Source organism: Schistosoma haematobium, chromosome 1 (genome assembly GCF_000699445.3).
Source record: "Schistosoma haematobium chromosome 1, whole genome shotgun sequence".
NCBI lineage: Eukaryota > Metazoa > Platyhelminthes > Trematoda > Strigeidida > Schistosomatidae > Schistosoma > Schistosoma haematobium.
The window spans coordinates 254,137-274,270 of record NC_067196.1 but is presented as its reverse complement, the minus strand read 5'-3'; the positions used below and the strand labels follow the sequence as shown (position 1 = coordinate 274,270).

Genomic DNA, 20,134 nt, shown 5'->3' with positions numbered 1-20,134 from the left:
ACTTTGAGCAACAAAATTACCCATCATTAATGGTATAAATAATTTCAAAATTTATTATGACCGAAAACTGATGGGATATTAGGGAACGTTTTCAAGAAATTGATCTTGTTCAGATGATGGACAATGACAACGTTTCGGAAACAAAAGATACCTGTTTTATCATACTATCCTGTAGTTGAAAATCAAGCTCACATTACACATTTGACGCTGATTAAGGTCAGTAACTCAATGAACATATGAAAATGTGTTTTATCGGCGTTCATCAAACAATTTAAATTGATCACTTCAAATGTGTTATTATTAGAACTACTGATAATATAATCAGTAGTGTAAATAATTGAATATAAAAATAGTAATCTCAAATTATCAGAAAACATTAGTTGATATAAAGAGTCAACTAAAGCTATATCATCATGGAAAACCTTAGAACACCAATCGGACGTTTCGTCTTATTGTGGGACTGCTCAGTAAGGCGCATCCACGGACTTGCCTCGCAGGCTCCGAACGCAGGACTTATCAGTCTCTCGCGAGAGCACCTAACGACTAGACCACTGAGCCGGAATCCAACTGTGTTAGTATCTAACATCAAGTAATCAACCAAATTAAGAGGTACTATCTCTTAACTGACCCGGTTGAATTCTACTGGTCACTGCTTCTCACAAGAACTGCAAGATATAAATCTTGAGGCCAATCACTAGTAAGCATATATTGATTAGTATCAGAAGTGGTTTTGTAGGAAACAACTCATAAAAGTCCTTTAAAATGTTTCTTTGAATATCTGTCAAAGAATATGGTTTTTAGACTATAAATCCTAAAGAAGCGTTTCCGTCGAGATATTCACTACCATCAGCCTTACATTTTGTCCTGTTCACGTGTTTTATGACGAATTCGGTACTATGTACATAAAGCTTTTAATTATCGTTCGAACTAACTTCAGTAATGCCGTCTTACATTTAACATAAAGTTCAGTGTTTATAATAAATGAATGACAACTCACATTGACATTGAAATAAAACAGGGAAATTAAATAACATTTAAGGATAGATTTGATGTTTTAAATAATCATTTGAAGAAGAAAATACTTTGATAATGAATGTAAGTTTTCATAGTGTATCACATTGTTGACATTTGGTTATGAACTGATTATTGTTATTTAAAGGGATTTGGTTTGTCATTGAACTCACAACAACGAATATGGTTGATAAGTTGAATTATTTACTCGTAGAACATTTGACGATATTTGTGTATTATGTAGAAAAACGCCTTCAATCATCCATTTACATCTCACAATTTGTTCTGTAATATAGTTAGTGCTAAGCCATCACTTTTGGCATTTCAATGTTTTGCAAAAGCCATGCTTTTTGACTTGCTGAAAATCTTCTCTTCTTCAATCATCTACGACAATTTACACACTAATTTCGCACCACACATTACTTACGAACAATCTCGTTGGTAGTATTCATCACAAGTTAGCAAAATGTTATCGTAGAGGCCAAAGCAAATAAATTGCTAACTAGCAAGTTCGATTAATTCAGAAATACAAGTTTCTTTATTGGACTTTTCAAAACAACCAAAAATCATCTCTAGTTTCTCCTGTTACCATGTTCTAGGTCTCTTTTAGCTTTCTAAAACAGAAGGCTGCTTATGCTTAAGTTGCTGCATAAAATTGTTTTGTTTTTATCACTCAAATGTATAGATTTATAACTTAATGATTGATCGATTCTGCAATACATTTTACATTTACATCATTGGAAATACGAGACATTTAGAAGTTACTTAGATAAAAAGTAGTATAAAACGATAAGTAAACTATTTCCTTGTCATCACAAGTGGGATATGATAATAGTCGTTCAATATCTATAACTTTTTAAATATGAAACTATTTACTATTGGATTCTATAAAAGCTCATTGCAAGAAGAAAATAGTCTGAGGTTGAACGTCTCCAGGTAGTGTGTTTGTGATGATGTGTCCTATGCTAGGGGTTTAGCTTTTGCGCTCATCAGTGAAAGCCCTAGGTTTGATTCACACTTCCAGGTTCGTGGATGCTCACGGTTATGGAGTTTCAGATTAGAATTAAACTCACACTTAGTGCTTCCAGATTATTTTTTTTTATATTCAGAAAATTTTATTTTCTTCAACATGGTTAAATGTACTTCTGTTATTCTGGTTAGAAAGTTAACAAAACTCAATTTTATGAATGAACAATATTCATTTCAATGAATTTCATAATCACGCATATCTACCTACCATTATCTCATATTCAAATTAATCATTCATAAAATTGATCAGATTTAAGGGTAGAGAGTACATCATCATTTGGAAATTGTGAATATGTCAATTAAGAATTATTGTGGTTTATTATATATATCAAATCAAATCAATTCAGATCATGAATGTTGTGGGCTGACTTATATGAAGTTGTTAACTTGAATCAGTTTATAAGTGAAATGAAATTGTGCAATCAATCATGATCAGAATAAATATGGTCAACATGGGGTAACAGAGAGAGAGAGAGAGAGAGAGAATATTGTGATTACAAATCGGAAATTACGTCATATGTAGAATAATATGAATTAGATCAGATATAGTAGATTTAGGGGTGGATACTGAATGAATTCCTCAATAAAGTTTATCAAGTGTAAAGATAATAATAAATTTGGGACAATAATGAACATTAATCAGATTACGTCACCACATTATAAGATTGATTATTAGGTAGTTGACCCCAGAGTTGGCCAGGGTAAAAGGAGTGACTGAACATACTTTTGGATACAAAGCTCTGGCTTTTTGATCCGTATAACAATTGCTTCAGCCGTCTGTAGGATTCACAGTCTGACGGTATTAGGTAGACTGCTGTTAACACGATAGACTATTGCAAAAGACTGCTCCATGTTGTCTGTGTGTCCTGTTCGAACTAGATGGTCTAAGATGGAGCTGTTAACAGTTTTGACAACGCCTTTGTTTAACCACGCGGGTAGGTGCTCACGCGCCCGAATGTACAAATTCCTAGAACATCTGCCAATATAACTCGCTCCACAAGAGCAGTTGAATTGATAGATACAGAAGGAAGTGACTAGTCTATGTAATTTATCATACTTTTTTTCATTTTGATCACCTTCTTTTGTCTAGTTTTTGTTTATTAAAATGTTAAGTAATAGAATAAATTACTTTACTATGTATATTTATATTTTAATGTAATCTAGATTTAATTTTAATATAAGAATAAACAGTATAGAGAATTCATTCTATGTGTGAAAATTATATTTGAAATAAAGTCAGCGATTGAAATTTTAACGAATTCCAAAGTTTCGCCCATTTAACTTGTCTGAACTTCTTCAGGTTAGAATAATGAAAATCTAAATCATTGAAGAAATTTAGCTAGACGAAATGTTGCAGTTATTTCAAAATTTCAATCTCTGAAAGTAGTTTAAACGCGTTTAAACGCCTAGACACCTCACAAGTTCAGGTTTGTAACTAAATATAGTGTATTATTTAATAAAGAACCGGTTTTGTAGACAAATCGTTCTTTTGGGACTTCGATTTTGCGTGTATCTCAATCGGGGTTACTTGGACGCTTCGATAGAATTAACAACCACCTTGATAATGATACCGACAATTCTAAGCTTTGTTATTAGACAGAACTATAACAATAAAGGACTGTTCATTATTTGACTTATATATTTTTAAATAATGAATGAAACGTTTAGTATTAAAAGTTAACCCATAAAAGACTAGAGTACATGTTAAAAGTTGTTCATTTAACATATTCAGATTAGTCTGAAACAAGAAGTTAATATGTCCATTTTAAATAACACAGTAAAGTGATATAATAGAACTAAGCACAATAGATGGTATTAAAACAAGTAAGCTTTTCTATGGTGCTAGAAAAAAAGGTTAAAGTACAATACATAAAAATATTTTGCTATCTCTTCTTAAATACAACTATGCTTCGTCCGTTTTGAAATTCGGCCTTCATTAGCTCCTTCATTATTACATTACCATGATCTTTTCAACTGAATTTATTTCATTGTTGCATTCATGAATCAATAGATGATAGATCATCATGGAAAACCTGGAAGCACTGGAAGGACGTTTCGTCCTATTGTGGGTCCTCCTCCTTAGTAGTGCGCATCCACGATCCCGCTTCTAGAGATTCAATCCCATGTCCTATAAGTCTCGCGCACGAACGCTTAACCTCTAGACAACTGAGCTGGCTGGCATCCAACGGTGTTAATATCTCACTTCAAATAATCCACGAAATCCAGCTACACATCCACCATTGTCTTCAATGAGTCGCTATCTCACAATCGACCCAGTTGTTATCCACTGATCACAGCTTCTCACTATTGAAGCCATTCACTAGTGAAAATATGATGATGATTATCAGGAGGGGTTTTGTGGAGATCGACTCATGAATTCAACCACAAGATTACTAAAATATCCACAAAACCCTTTCTGAATTTTTTTCGTTTGCTCGAAAGAAAATAACATTTTTTCAGTTACATTACTCGTTGTATCTCAAAGTCATATTACTACAAATTGAAACAATAACTCGAGTAATATGGTTTTATTCCATTTTTAAAACAGTCTGCTTCATTAACAATATAGTTTTTCTTATTACCGATTTCGTATTTCATATTTCGTGTTTAAGCGCTCGTGCGCATGACTGATAGATCCTGGGTTCAAATCTTGCGAGGCGGGATCGTGGATGTGCCATGCTGAGATGTCACACAATAGGACGAAATGGCCATCCAGTTCTTCCAGGTTTTCAATGGTGATCTATCTACAATTGACTCATGATCTCAATTATAGAAATTACTATAATATCCACAAAAAACTCCTCTGATAAGAATTCCGAATGTCTTAACATTTTATGAATTAATTTTTTTCTTTCTACTTTCAGATGTAATCAACTTCTACTTTTGAATGCATCAATACAAAAACTGGATAAAACAATATTGATATGATCATTAATATAAAAGACACTTAGGAAATTGGATCCTCCTAACGTCTATTTCATTTGCATCATTCGTACAATTATTGCATGGATTACAACTTGACATCTGAAAACACCGAATCAATTCAACCTCTTGTCAATGTCTTTACCAGTTTAAATATCGGAAACAGAGTACAGTAAAATTTTACTGATTTTATTCCAATATTATACGGGTATTTTCAGTCAGCTAAGTTTGCAAAATACTTAGTCGACAGAAAATAGTTTGAAAATGATGAATTGAATAAGAGACGGATGATTTGTAGTCCAGACCATCAAAGAGAGTTTGCAAGCAATCATAATATAAATGACAATTATCTTCAATGTTTAGAGATTCAATAACGCACTTCAACTGATCATTCATGTTTTTGTTGTGATCATGCACTGTTACTACAAGAAGTGTAAATATTCAATATACAATATTCAGTAACATTTCGATAGTGCGTATACAAATAGTTTTCCGATTTCATTTCACACAATTGTCTACAGCGCATCAATGACCATTTCATCAACTCATTTTACTCACAAAACAAATGCTTAATGTAGACTTTTAGAAATTTATGTTAAATCACTGTGATAGAATACAGAGATATTCTGTGTTAACTTGTTGATAACCTGGTAAAAACGGAAATTAATAAAAAGATAACAGGAGACTGTGGATATGGAATGCTTAACATCAAATGATTAATAACATTAATTTGTTAAATTACCTGAGGAATGTGAATAGAAATATTTAAATTCTGAGTTCAGATCTGTCAACATTCGAACACCTTTTATCAAAATAAATCAATCATTGAAGTGATGGGTCATCATTCGGATCAACTTATTGAAGGCGACAGATCAAACTGTGAAAATTAGAAGTTTTTGAATTATAGTACAAAGTATGAACCCTAGAAGCAACGTAATTAGATGAGGCAGTACTAGATAATCGTGAACGAATGGATTGTTTTTGGAATTCGAAATCAAGAAGTCAACAAGTACCAAGAAATCACTATTTCGTACAAACACCACATCCGCCTCAGCTTGAATTGAGATCCAATTTTCTGTTAACGATTTACGTCTTCTCCTTATGTTAATTCTGTGCCTGTTGTACAGTGGTTTAGGCTGTAGACTCTGTTTGATCTAGAATGTACTCATTAATCACAACCGCAGTTATCATGGATTAAACTGGGTCCTGGAATTCTAAACAATCACCACATCGGTTGTGTACTGAAACCACCGATATCTAGAATTCGAATCATAGATTTTCAGACACTATCCTTCCCCACAAAATATTGCTGGATCTTCATATTCCCAAGTTATCAATGATGAGGCTTCATTTAAAACATATTTCGCAGATTGACTAGAGTATTCATTGGAAGTGACTTCATGATATGGATATACGACAACTGATATAAAATCATCCGAACTGTAATCGAAATGGAGCGCATTGAGCACTTGTTCTTTGTGTTGAACAAGTTTCACTCAAGGAGCTAACACATTATGAGGATAAATAATATCTGATATCACATCGAAATTTGATTCTTTTGAAATATTTTTCTCAAATGTTTTAAGAACGACGTTGCAGAGTGAAGGATCATTAGAAAAATCAGCATTTATCAAAACTGCATCAGGCTTTTCATCATGATTACGTCCACTCAACATATTTCCCTTAGATTTGCAAAGAATTTCATCAGAAATATGTGAATCATTAAGCTGAATCACGTTCGGTACAATATCATGAGATATTCTGTTAAGCTGATTGATTAGAAACTTTTGTCGCACAAGGATTCTGAGTTTCGTTTAACTCTGCTCTTCCATTTCACTCTATACCGCTATTTTAAGTTGTGGATAAAGATAAATAATCATTAGAAACATCCAACTTAATAGGATCACTGTTATATCACGTTAAAAATAATAAATGGTAATTTTTTGGATCCATTTATGGACCAATACAATGAGTATGCTTTTATCATGTGATTGTTGTGTAACTAGTCTGTTCATATTCATATCCCTATTATTATAAGCTTTATTTTGACCTATGAACTATCACAATACGATTTACCATTCTTGAGTTATTGCCTGTCTATTAATTACTATCTCCCTCATTCACAGCCACATTTGGCTAATTCTTGTACAAGTGTTGTTTCCTATTTTATGGTACGTTGTGGTCTCTCTGGTTGATATATAAACCGAGTATGTTTGAAATAAATGATTCATATCACAGAGGCTGGGATTGGTGTTCTGAACTGAACTGGCTAGGCTAGTCAGGAAGCGAAACCAATCAGGACTGTAGGTTGCTTGCACGTGTTTTATGCGTTACTGATTCGATCGCTGCTCTCTGATCGGCGGTATCGTTGCGATATACAATAAACAGAGCACACAGGTTCACAAGTTATAACAATCACAATTACAACTTTTATCATCATCTGCAGCGAAGAGAATTGTAATATTACAAACTGACAGAATGTGTCCAATCGCACAACATTCAAAGCAATAAGAGTTGCGAAATACACATGAATCAAATAGGTGGAACTCGCCACAGAACAATCATTTACCGAATTTGTGCTCGTCTTCGTGACCTGCTTCACAATTTATTAATGATTTGCTATCTGGTTAACCTTGATGGTCAACCTTGACAACGTAGTAAAGTAGTGGGATTACTGATATTCCCACAAAGCATATTACGAAAGTATTACTCCTTTACCGCATTTGAAATTTGTATACTTCACATGGTCCACTAGTAGCTGCTTGTGAGCCATATAAATAAGTGAAATAGGTTTGTCTGGAGATGTTTAAGTCTTTATTCGGCTGTATACTTATTTTTTGATAAATGTAAGGACACGAGCTACAAAATTAAGATTCTCAACTTCTTCCAGTGTCACAGTCCAGTAAGAAACGATGACTAGTGTAGTTCAATCAAATCGGATGTCAGTCGGTTATTGACGGTAAGCAATGGGGGTAGGCCGAACAAATTGTGAATTGATCAAGGTTCCACGTCAAATGACTTTGATCCGACCTCAATGATCCGAGGATTAAGCGATAATGCAAGAGATCGCAGAGAAGCTCGTACGTCGCAGCGCTATTTGTACAGTTGTATATGTGTGCTACTGAGCAGTTATATACAATAATGAAACGGGCAACCAGTGCTCGGATGTTTACGATGGTGTCATGCCTAAAATCACCCTGTGATTCAGAGCAATAAAGATGCCGTCTTTTACCCAATGCATGTATGGTGGAACGTTTCGTGATTCTACGTTGACTGGACATCGCATGCCACTTATCTACTATTTCTCTCACTGTTCAAATAAATTTTTTCTCGTTCCGAATTTACAAATTCAACTCTCTCAATTCACATAAAATTCTCAAAGCAAATACCTTGACACAGCACTCTCATCGCACATCAATTCCACACAACGTCTTCAATATTATATACATTACAATCAATATCATTGGTACTGGTACCGTAGCAATAACATTAAGAATTATTATTACTATTACAACCAATATTTCTGTTGTGCTTATTGTGAATTCCAATAAGTAGATTGTATTCAGTTCCATATTAACTATCATTGATTGTTTTTGTTTTATTTGTTCATACTTTGTTTGCGCTATTTTGATCTAAACACTAAACACACATCTTTTATAGCTGCACTTAGATCAACATCATAAAGTGTTTGATAACTACAGAAAATGGTTGAATTGTTTAGAAGAGAACATTGTCAGACAGGAAAATATTATCTTCAATGAACCGTATTTGTTTGACCTAAATTCAACATACACTACGTTCAGCCTCTCAAAACAGTTCACACTGAGGACTTTTAATTGACGATTCAATCATGAATATGTGCTTGGATATTGCATATAATCATCACATCTGCTAATTGAGTTCTTTTAGACTAATATGCGTTTTCACTTGGGAAATATTTTTCTAAAAGTAAAAATAATGATGATAACAATAGTGTACATTATCTGAGAGTATGATCTGTCTTGGGACCTCCGTTTGGTGTTTGTAGAAATCTCAATGATTGTACTTTCTTGTTGTTTATAACCATATTCTGTTGTTTATGTGGAAGTTGGCATTTTAAGAGGTTTTGTTTGTTTAAAGGTCATCACTGCAGTACATGTCCCAGAATATGGTATGGTGAAATTCTAAAGCCCGAAAACGATATCAACAACCGAAAGTTTGTTCTAAAAGATTCAAGCTCTGAACAGTCAAAGTAACGGTAACTCTCAACAGAAATGGCTCTCGTCACTGTAGAAAATATTGTAGATTCCACAGGTATTTGGAGTTTGAAGTTTTATTCAGTAACACCTATTATGAATCGTACCCACCAAGTGAAATCAAAAGTCAGAAGGGAGGAATTTCGAAGATATATTTGATAGGGTATCAATCTATCGAAGATCGTCTGATCTAATCTGGTTAGCGATTGCATGGTTTGTTGAGCACGGCATTCCCACTCGTGTTTTGGTGCGGATGCATGACCTATCGCCTTCAGTTAGGTGAGTGCATTAGAAATAATGTGATCAGCATCCAATGTCGAAGACTTAGAGAGCTAATTAGTTTGGGGATTTATTCACCGGTACAAAGTGGATTTTAAAAATAACTTGGTTTAGAAATATACATGCTCATACCTGCTTGAATAATAAATCTATTTGTCAATTGACTATGAGAGCCAATTGAACTAGATGTACATGTGAATTTCAATTAAATTAACATTTTCCAGTTTCATTTAATCATCTCTGTCGAGATGATTTTGATGATCATTTAAAAATCGTCAAGTTGAATTCATAAGTCTAGACCTGTACGCACTATACATTCATTTTGTTTTGACATGAGATTCCTCACCAGTGAGCAGCTAGGATCCTTCACATGGGAATCGGATTCAGGATTTACGAGCTGACGTGTGATCATTTAACCTCTAGCCCACGAACTCGGAATCCAATGATGTTATTGTCTGACATTAACCAATTCACAATATTGCACAACATTTATGTAAATAGACGCTCCACATCTTATATCGCACATTTTTTCAAAAAAATCAACTGTAGCTTAGGAGTAATTTCTTGACATTACGCTGAGTCTATGTGTACTTGTTCTTACTGCTTACTTTGAGGAAATACAAAGTTCATACCTGAGAATGTCAGATTGTTGGGGTTGGTTTGAAGAATGCTCCTCTAATATTCCAGCTCTCTTCACCAACGTTCGTGTTGCAATAGCATAGCGAGATTTTCTGTCTTGATGATGTAGGCAAATTAGCTTGAAACCTATGTCCAAGTATTACTTTTAACTGACTCCAACTATCCAACATCAGAACATGGTTACAAATGTTTGAATGTGGGTTACATTACAGTTCGATCTTTGAGATATAAAGATATGTATAAATGACCAGATAGGTATGATATTCGTCATTGCTCTGTATTGAATTAATCGTCAATACTAGTCACTACATTTATCCACAAGTAACTTATTGTTCTGCATCTTTTTGTAAATTGACCAAATTGATTGATTCATAACGACAGATAACTTACTTACTTACGCCCGTTACTCTTAATGGAGCATTGAACGCCGAACAGCATCCTCCAACCCATTTACTCTATCTGAGCCTTCTCTTCTAGTCCTATCCGATTGATGTTCATTCTTCACATGTCTGCCTCAATTTCTCGGCTTAATGTGTTATTTGGTCAACCTCTCCTCCTTCGACCTTCAGGATTCCATGTGAGGGCTTGCCTTGTGACACAGTTGCGTGCTTTCCTCAAAGTGTGTTTTATCCACTTCCAGCTCTTCTTTTATTTGATTCATTCGTCAGCTGGAATCTATTTTGTTCTCTCCCTTGGTAGGTTGTTGCTGATAATATCTGGCTAACGGGTTCGAAGTATTTTGCGTAGATGTCTGTTAATAAACACTTGTATCTTCTGGATGATGACTTCCGTAATTCTCCTGGTTTCCCCCATGCAGTAAAACTGCGTTCACATTTGAATCAGATCCACCATGTTCATCAATGAAACTGTCCAGATATGTGAAGGTTTTTACTTCTTCCGAATCTCCATCAATTGTGATTGCATTGGTGCATTCTGTGTTGTATCGGAGAATCTGGCCTTTCCAGTTGTGTATATTGAGAATTACTATCGTTGAAACTGTGCTTATCTGATCGTCCACTCCTGCATTTGTTGTTGCGTGTGCGATAGAGAAGTCCGATCATCGGCGAAGTCTAGATCGTCCAGCTGCATCCTAGATGTCCACTGTATCTCAAGCTTCGTCATAAGCGTTTTCAATTTATGACCAAGCATTAGTGATTGATCGGATATCTCTGTGTAACCTTGTGTGACAGCGAAGCATCATTTCCATATATATCTCATTAAATAAACTTTGAGAGTTGCTTGCAATCAAGTAATCAGAATAGATTATATCCCCTGAGTTTCAGAATTCCTTTTGTATTTAATGTATATACATTCTGAAGATAATAATTATAGAACTCATGCCACTAGTTTACAGATGTGATCAGCATTTAGACTGTGTTTGTCTTTGATTTGATTATCATTTCTGTTGGCATCTTAGTTTATTACGATATTAGGCTGTTATATGTAATTCGTGAGGTTAACTAAACTTGTACGTTTTAAAACAGACTATAAACACCGAACATCGTCTAACTCAATCATAAAATCTTCCCAATAACATCGATTCGAAACGTGTATATCAGGTTGTTCCGACCAACGTGACTGTCAGGCTATTTACCATTTCATCTTCGAGTATTCATTCACGGAGGAATTAATCTAATTTCTATGGCAAAACTAACACGAATTTCAACATCAGATGATATTTCAAAATGTATTCGATCTCTTGTCAAATCTGATCGCCCCAACCCAACAACCGTATCCAACTTCAATCAACATTCAACACAAACACCTATCTGGTAAACAGTCGAGTGCGTCTATCCAGAATATAGCGTACAGATGAGCTTCTCTGACAGTGACTGAAATGAAACGATACACAGAATGTGATGTGGAGTTTTTCGTGAAAATGATGGCTGGTCATAGTTTCACATTCAATAAACATGAGAAGTATCAACCAGTCGAGTCTAATTGTTTCTAGATTATTATTATTATTATAATTATCATGGGTTCCACCGATATACAAACTACGGAAGTGAAAACTAGAGAATTCAGTAAGATTATGGTCAGTAATTAAAAATTAGATGGCAAATTCTCACAGAGTTTATTCACAGCTGATGCTAAATCTATTCAAAAATGATAGAGAATTTTATTCATTTTTCTGCTGTGTGTTTGTCAGTGATTGTCAGTCATATGAATGAATCATTAGAAAGCGACATTCCTTTCTATACTCAAAGTCAATAGAGAACATCAGATAACCTGATGATTAAGATAAAATATGGTCATAAACAACAGAATCTTTGATCATTGACATTTCTACAAACAACAAATGAGGTCGACAGACAGATATCGGCATATCACACATTCAGATATAGTTCATCACTTTATTTCATCAATGTTAGTTTAAGAAGAATATTGTTTTATCCCAAAACGCATAGTAGATTAGAAGAAGTGAAGTAGATGGGCTGATTATGTGGAATATTCAAACACATTTTCGTGATTGAATTGACAAGGTACAGCACACAGTGTGAACGGTTTCACGATTATGAGAGTAGCACTTGTTGTGTTTACATCAAACAAATACAGTTCATCGAGGATAATAATATTTCTGATAGATAATCTTATCTTTTGCATCCGTTCAAGTACATTTTTGTGCTGTTAATCACTTAATGGTCCCCAGTAAATTGGGGATTTGAAAGATGAGTGTCCACCTAACTAAAGTGGAGAACACGAAATACAAACAAGTGAAACAACAAACAGTCAGTGATATACATTATGGAACCGAAATCACGCAACAATATATCTCTATGATTATCACTTATTAGTTATTTCAATTGATATAGGTTTGAAGAAATTCTCCAGGAATAATTATCGGTTTATATTCAGCTAATCATGGTATGTGCATTTATTGCATATTGGTCTTTCTCTTCAAGGAAGTAAACGGATAAAATTACTCTGCATACTCAGAGCATTGAAATCTACAATGTCTACGTTAGCCCAATCCACTTCATTTCCAATGAACTCCACTTCAATATGTTCGAATGTATTTAGCCCTTTTGTGAACCGCTCTATTTTATCACAGACTACTACTACAGCTATGCTTCTGTTTAGAATTCAATAGAAATTGAGCAAAGTAATCTTTTCAATAGTTTGATGTGATGTAATCTACGTCCACACAGATCTGTTAGTTTCTTATAACTTTCTGTTTGTACCCAATTATGTACATGTCAACACAGAAAGTTCTTGCATTTTATTACAATGATCTGACATCACTTTCTCTAGTCGTCATTATTATGTTGGTCACTCAAAATGAATAGGACTACGTTTAGAAGTTATATTTACTTATTGAACTATGATGAAATCGTCTAAGAGAAGTTTTATTAAAATGAAATTCAAGTGTAAAAGTGAAAATGTTGAATTCCCACCTAAACTGTTGGTGTCATTTTGATTTGAATCAATCAAATAGAAACAATACACCATTGTCAGTCTATAAAGAGGTATTTGCAGGCAACAAACTGCTTGTTCGTATTTTTGAGTAGCAAGTTAATCAACCATGTATTACAAAGCACGTTTAATCACATTCAGGAGCGGTTTCATCAACAGGGGTCAGGAATATAAAACAGCGGTGGATAATATCTAGTTCACGTTCTCAATAGATAGAAGAATATTGAATAACGATCAGTTATTCCACCACCATGATTGGTCAATAATGAACGTAATGAACGAAATTTGACCTTCATGGTCACTTTGAATCATCAAATCAGAATAAAACAACCAAACACTCATAAAATCTATATAAACCAGACAATTTTTAGTGAAATTTCATTAACTGATTTGAACAAGATGATGAGGTGAGTGTTAGCTGAACACGCGAGGTAAATGACTGTATCGTACAAATTGAATTTTGATTCCATGAGTTAACGTTCTTTTATTCACTTGAACCATTTCAGATTCAATTCTCCATATAATCTGTTCATACGAATTTCTATGATGTTGAACTTGTTTTCCGTGTTCTGTAACTGTGATGAAATCTGTAAACAGCCGGAGTGGAACAACTTTACAAAAGTGATTTTTGTGAATGAGTCATATCGATATGTAAGTAATCGGTCAGATTCTAATAGACATATACAGTCTCATAATTATCATTACTCACAAACAATAAGTCTCAATCAGCCTTATCCAATTGTGAATGGCAGTTTCAAGATATTCAAAGAGGATAAAGTGAGTTGATTACATTTTGTAGTGGAGGCGCTATTCCTGTATTTACACCTTTTAGATAGTTGAACCACAATTCCCGTTAAAATTTTTTGAAAGTGAATTCACTGAATTTAAAACTTGGTATCGTGGTAAGTCCATAATTTTCTTTGAATTAAAATTGTTATTGAATTTACTTGATCACCAATTAATCGCATGAATCATTGTGGATTCAATTTCTTCAATGAATCAGTTGCATGCTCCTTATGACGCGCCGATTTCTTCAATGAATCACTTACATGCTCCGTGTTACATGTCCAATTTATATTTTATTCATTCCATGTGAAATTATCAATCGAATTGTATGTTTTCATTACCAAAAATTTAGGTGTTTTATCTATATTTGAAAACAAAAAGCCAATTGGACAAATCTCAAATGTTTTAGAAAGTTATGGTTCAAGGTATCTTTTGAATGAGAGTGAGTTTCTTGATTTATTCGGTTGTAGTTTGTTTTATTTACTGTTCTCAAATACATTTTGCATATAAGAAATCTCACCGACCCGACATTTCTCAATAAAGTCAGTAAATCAAACTAAACAAATGTGTAGTAATAAGCGACGTTCTGACTTAAATCAGTTTGTACTATTGAAGCCGACAATCTATCAAATCCCACTTGGTGCCCTAAAATACATTTCTAGTACTTATTGGATTCCTGAAAGTTTAATGTCTCTGAGTCGCTGTCTGTCGACCATCGTATATTCAAATGTATCTCTTTAAACATATTCATATTCATACAATTTTCGAATTCAAACACTTTCTGACACAGCGGACTAATGAACGAACGTGAACAGTCGGCTAGTGCAAAATTCTTTACTCAAACTAGAATACATAGAACATCAATTTTGCATCCGTACATCTCGGTCAGCTATACACATTGATGATTAACAAAATCTAACGTCCAATAAATATCCAAAGACAGTTATTCAGTCAAAAACATTTGAGAAAAATTAACAGAAGTGTAACATTCTCACTTAGAGAGATTGAAATGTTCATCAAATCGTTGAAGTGACAATAATCCTTGAATCTTCCTCATAGGCGATGATCGAGCATTTCACCACACCGTTTCATGTAAATGTTGGAATGAATCTGATAACTTGTATGCAGAGGTAGTCCATGTTAAAACGTACATTTAATAAAAGAGATGTATTTTCATTTCACACAAATTTCATTATCTATTTTTATTTTCAATAATTCAGAGGGATTAATCGCTGTCAAATGGTCTCCTGAAGGAAAAGATAAAGGTAAACATTATTCATAACAAGTGAAATTTGCACACTTACTTCTTTACTCTATTTGATCACACACTGTTTGTGCAATTCAGTTTTCAGAAAATTGACATGTAAAACTTTGTTACTTTTCTAGAAAATGAGGGTTGAACCAAATGTGAAATCCACTCAACCTTTGATCACACATTGAATGGGACTTGAAGCTCAGTTGACATCGACTGAGAAAAATTAGATAAGACGTGTAAAATATTGATATTCATTGCCTGTTTGAAAACCTGTGCAGAGATACATTTTCGTTTAAATGCTTCCATGAAACTTGACGACAAATCATTGCTTCAAAACAAACGAACCGTGTCATATGTTCGTCACAAAGTCATTCCTGTGCACATCATATTCATCTACAATTCCATTCGTCGCATAGTCATTCCTATACATTATCCATTCACATTAGGAAATCGTTGAGATTTCACATTCAAATCTATTCGTCTCACATCTTCAACAAACAAACACTGTAGCCAGAGTTACTTGATCGAGTTAAATATCCATATGTTAGGTGATCAATAAGATTCTCAAGTTGCATTTGTGAATAAACGCTCCATAACTTATGTCATGCATACTTGGAGTCGATTATTACGAGGAAAATTATTGAAAATATTGCGTATGTGCGAATATATATGTAGTATTACACTTTCAGTGATTCAATAGTAATACAATAGTAATACAGATTCAGAAACTCAGCATTTCACACTAGTTTAGAAGGATGAATGCTCGTTTCATTCAAATGAAGTTTAGTTCAATGTTTTGAATGCGAATCCGACTGAAGAAAGCATTTGACACAACTCAGTAAATATCCACTAAATTTGATCACTTTGTGAGTGAGCATATGCTGTGTTACACCTATCTTTCAAATTCTAAGTATCGTTTGTCTTTTAATTGTAGAGAATACACCCATAGTAACTAATCTGTTATATCCGAATGGGAAGATATCTATCTATTATGAGAACGTAAGTTATAAACTGAATGTACATTTAGTTTTGTTTCAAGTACTTGAGATCATCCTACTATTTCATGCGTATGAATACTGTCGAATGTGTATTAAGCTACACTGAACACAATAGAAAAAGATCAACATTTTGTGATGTGCCAACAAACTATTAGATTGTGTAATTATTCTTTTAATGACACAACTCACTCTAGCACTTGTTAAAGAGTGAGTAATTAGAAGTGAAGTGATATGAGTTGTAACAATGATGTGTTCATGTCAAACACTAACAACCAGTGTATGTCAGAATAGTGTATGTAATTTGTCGTATTCTGTCAGACTGTATTTCATCTTCAAATGGTCGTCTATTCGGAACATTCAATAATGTATCATCGGCTTTCCGATACATTCATTATTGTATATTCCGAGCACAGCTTCCTTGAAGCTGTTAAGAATCACATTTCATTACAACTGACACAGATTTTTATTTCGCAGTATGTCGACATATTTCATGACAGACTTATAAGTCATAAAATTTGGCTGAAGTTGACAACCGACGTGATTAAGAATATATATGTACACTAGATTGAACACACTTTCAAAGAAAATGAGAACATTAGTATACCTAGTGTAATTGTGGTTAAGATAATTTGAACGAAGACCCACTTATTTAATGTTCAATTTGCTTTGATATAAGAGGTAGTGTGCTGACAAATCTTCGTTTCATGGTTCTTTCAGATTCTTTTGGAACTTAGCGAAAATAAGTCGGTGCTAGGAATCCGAAGAATCTTTCAATGTGAAACAGGTAAGAAACTTTGCAAAGAATGATGTTAACAGTTTGATGTACTATGTCGTCTATAATCAATCATCTGTTTGCTGAAGCTCATATAACTGGCTATCTGGAGTAAGGTAACTAAGGTGTATGAATTTTTTTATTGCAATAGTTTGAATGGGTTGATTGAGTTAACAGAGCAGGAATGAAATAAATTTTCACGCTTCGTACAAGCCAGTGGGTGTTTGGACTGAATAGTTAAGTGAATATCCGTATGGCGTTTGCATTGAATTGTTCTCGGCTCTTGTCCACGAATAAACATCAACGCCGAGATGCCGGAATATCCAGCTGAGACTTTTTAAATAAGAAGGAACGCTAGTCATCTTTCGCTCTTCATTTGATGCTTCCATGTTGTTTATTTGTAATCTGAAACGTGAAAATTGTTCAATGGGTTGAACTTGGATTTTTTCGGTTGTTGCTCATAAAGAAAATCTAAATGTTACATTTTTCTTTTTGATTTGTCACACAAGGTCCCATAGACCACAGGATATCTGTTCCTGTAGAATGGATCCAAAATGGCACGTTAGTGGAGTATGAAGTCATCGGCAGTATGTTAAACCTTATTTATCATCATTTACTATATTCACACTTGAATCCATCCTTTTTATTTCAACACGCTGAAAATTTCATTTATAACTGCAGTCAGCTACTACATGACATCCAGCCATCCGTCCCAAAATTACTTTTCACTTACCATTACTAACTACACGTCGATTCACTTTTAGATATCAGGAATGATAAGGTATCCATTTTGAACGATTATTGAAGTCTTGTGGACAAACTCACAAAACGATGTATGAGTTGATAGTAATCTGGAAAATGATTAGGTGACAGTTATTTGATTGTGGATTGAGCAGGTAGCTTCTGTTTTTCCTTATTGGTACATGGGATATCGAATTTTTCTGGGGCATTGAAATCACAAGAACACTCCATGTCATTGCGATTAACATCAAAACGGTTGGCTACTCTCCGAAATCTCTGCTTTGTCATACATATCCGATAAAATGAAGATGAAGAAATGTGACGTCACCAAACTTATATTCATCATAGACAGTCTCAGAATTATTGATGTATTTAACAATACGAAATTGAATATGAACACTCAGTAAATTAAAACAGATTTCAGTTCACCATGTGTTAGGCTACCGAAACAACATTTCCACCACTGAGAGAATCATTCCATTATCCAATGATCAAATCTCCTTCATATTCATCGAATACAATATTATCTCTATCATCGATGAATTTTCTTTGATCCAACTAGTCTGTTGCATTAACCGACAGCACACAGATCAGAATGCGGCCACATACTTTGATATGTTTTCTCAGAGTAGAACAACTAAAATCTTTTCAGGAAAAAACGACAATGATGACTGAAAAAACAATGTCTATCATCATTTAATGTTCAACTGAATCACCATGATTGAATTGAATTTTTACTCTAAGATCAACTGAACTTCCAGCACTGCTTTTGCGAAAAGAAACTGTGCATTGATAAAGCATAGTATGCAGTACGTTTTGCTGAACCCAATGAAGCACCGTGTGTGCATGTCCGAATGTAAACAGTCATTGAATTCTGTCAAGTTTGTCAGTCGAAATTCATCGTTCATTCTTGACATTGAATTCTGTTTCATTCATGCCGTTGTGGAACATGATTGAAATCGAATGTATACTGATTGTTGCATTGTGCATTGTGATAGCAACTCTCCAGTGAATGAAATAGTCACTTGACACTGAAATCACCATCATGTGATTGAGTTATAGTTCCATGTATTGTGATTCTCTTTAGTTCTGTTTAAGTATTCGAATTATATAATCACCTTATTACTTTTACAGCAATTTGTCCAAAACACAATTCAAGTGAAGCTTGCCAACAAGCAACAACACCGAATGTAAAATGTATTTGGTGTGAGAAATGGAATACGTGCATTGACAGTAATCATCAGAATCATCATTTCTTCAAAGTGAATGATTGCCATTATAAGGTATGTCAAATCGGTGTTAGATGTTCTGAATGATTGTACAAATGCACATTTTGTTACTGTGTGTTGAATTCTATTTTATCACCCTTATTGACAGTAATGTGTTATAAATTAATCAAGACGTATTTCATGTATTTTAATGGATGCTAATGTTTTGTTTATTCAAAAGGGCCCGGATGTTAACGATTTGACAACGTCGACACCCATCAATCACAAAGAAACAACATTACGAAATACCACTTTTGAAATAACTGAAGAAAGTAGACAGAACAAATCACTTTGGTACCTGTATATTGTTATTCCTTCAGTCGTCTTCGTCTTCGCTGCATGCATCAGTTGTGTTATTTGGAGATGGTTGCATATAAGAAGGAGAAGTAGTGAATGATTCTCAACAAAATCTCATAACTAGATTCGAATATTCTGACCAATTCTGCTTTTCTGTTCGTATTTTAATGAACAATTTTATATTTATTTATTCGTTTTAATAGCGTGGACTTTTCCTTACGGAACTTTGTACATTTTGTGCTTGTTTATGTTATAGCCGATGTATTCTTGTTAATTAAATATCAAACATGATTTATAATATTTACGTCATTGTCTTTATTCATCAGAAGCTGACTTTTCTTACGAGAGTTTGACAACACTTTTTTCGGAATTAGTAGTCATGTGTTGACTTTATTTTGTGTTAATTGCAATCAACAATGAGTTTGTTGTGAATGTCCATCGTCATCCTTCGTTACTTCATTATTTATTGTTATGTTAATGATGAGTGA

The 20,134-nt window shown here is 34.0% G+C and overlaps 1 protein-coding gene across 1 annotated transcript; it reads left to right on the top strand.

Annotated features, from left to right (window-relative positions):
- Nucleotides 1–13,928: 13,928 nt before the first annotated feature.
- Nucleotides 13,929–19,746, top strand: MS3_00010000 (uncharacterized protein; the record flags this gene model as incomplete). The annotated part of the gene is made up of 11 exons (XM_012945476.3): nt 13,929–13,936; nt 14,036–14,180; nt 14,217–14,306; nt 14,362–14,431; nt 14,668–14,757; nt 15,536–15,580; nt 16,505–16,569; nt 17,286–17,352; nt 17,850–17,927; nt 19,216–19,364; nt 19,531–19,746. The coding sequence occupies 11 exons, from the start codon at nt 13,929–13,931 to the stop codon at nt 19,744–19,746; spliced, it is 1,023 nt and encodes a 340-aa protein (XP_012800930.3).
- Between the last annotated feature and the right edge of the window lie 388 nt (nt 19,747–20,134).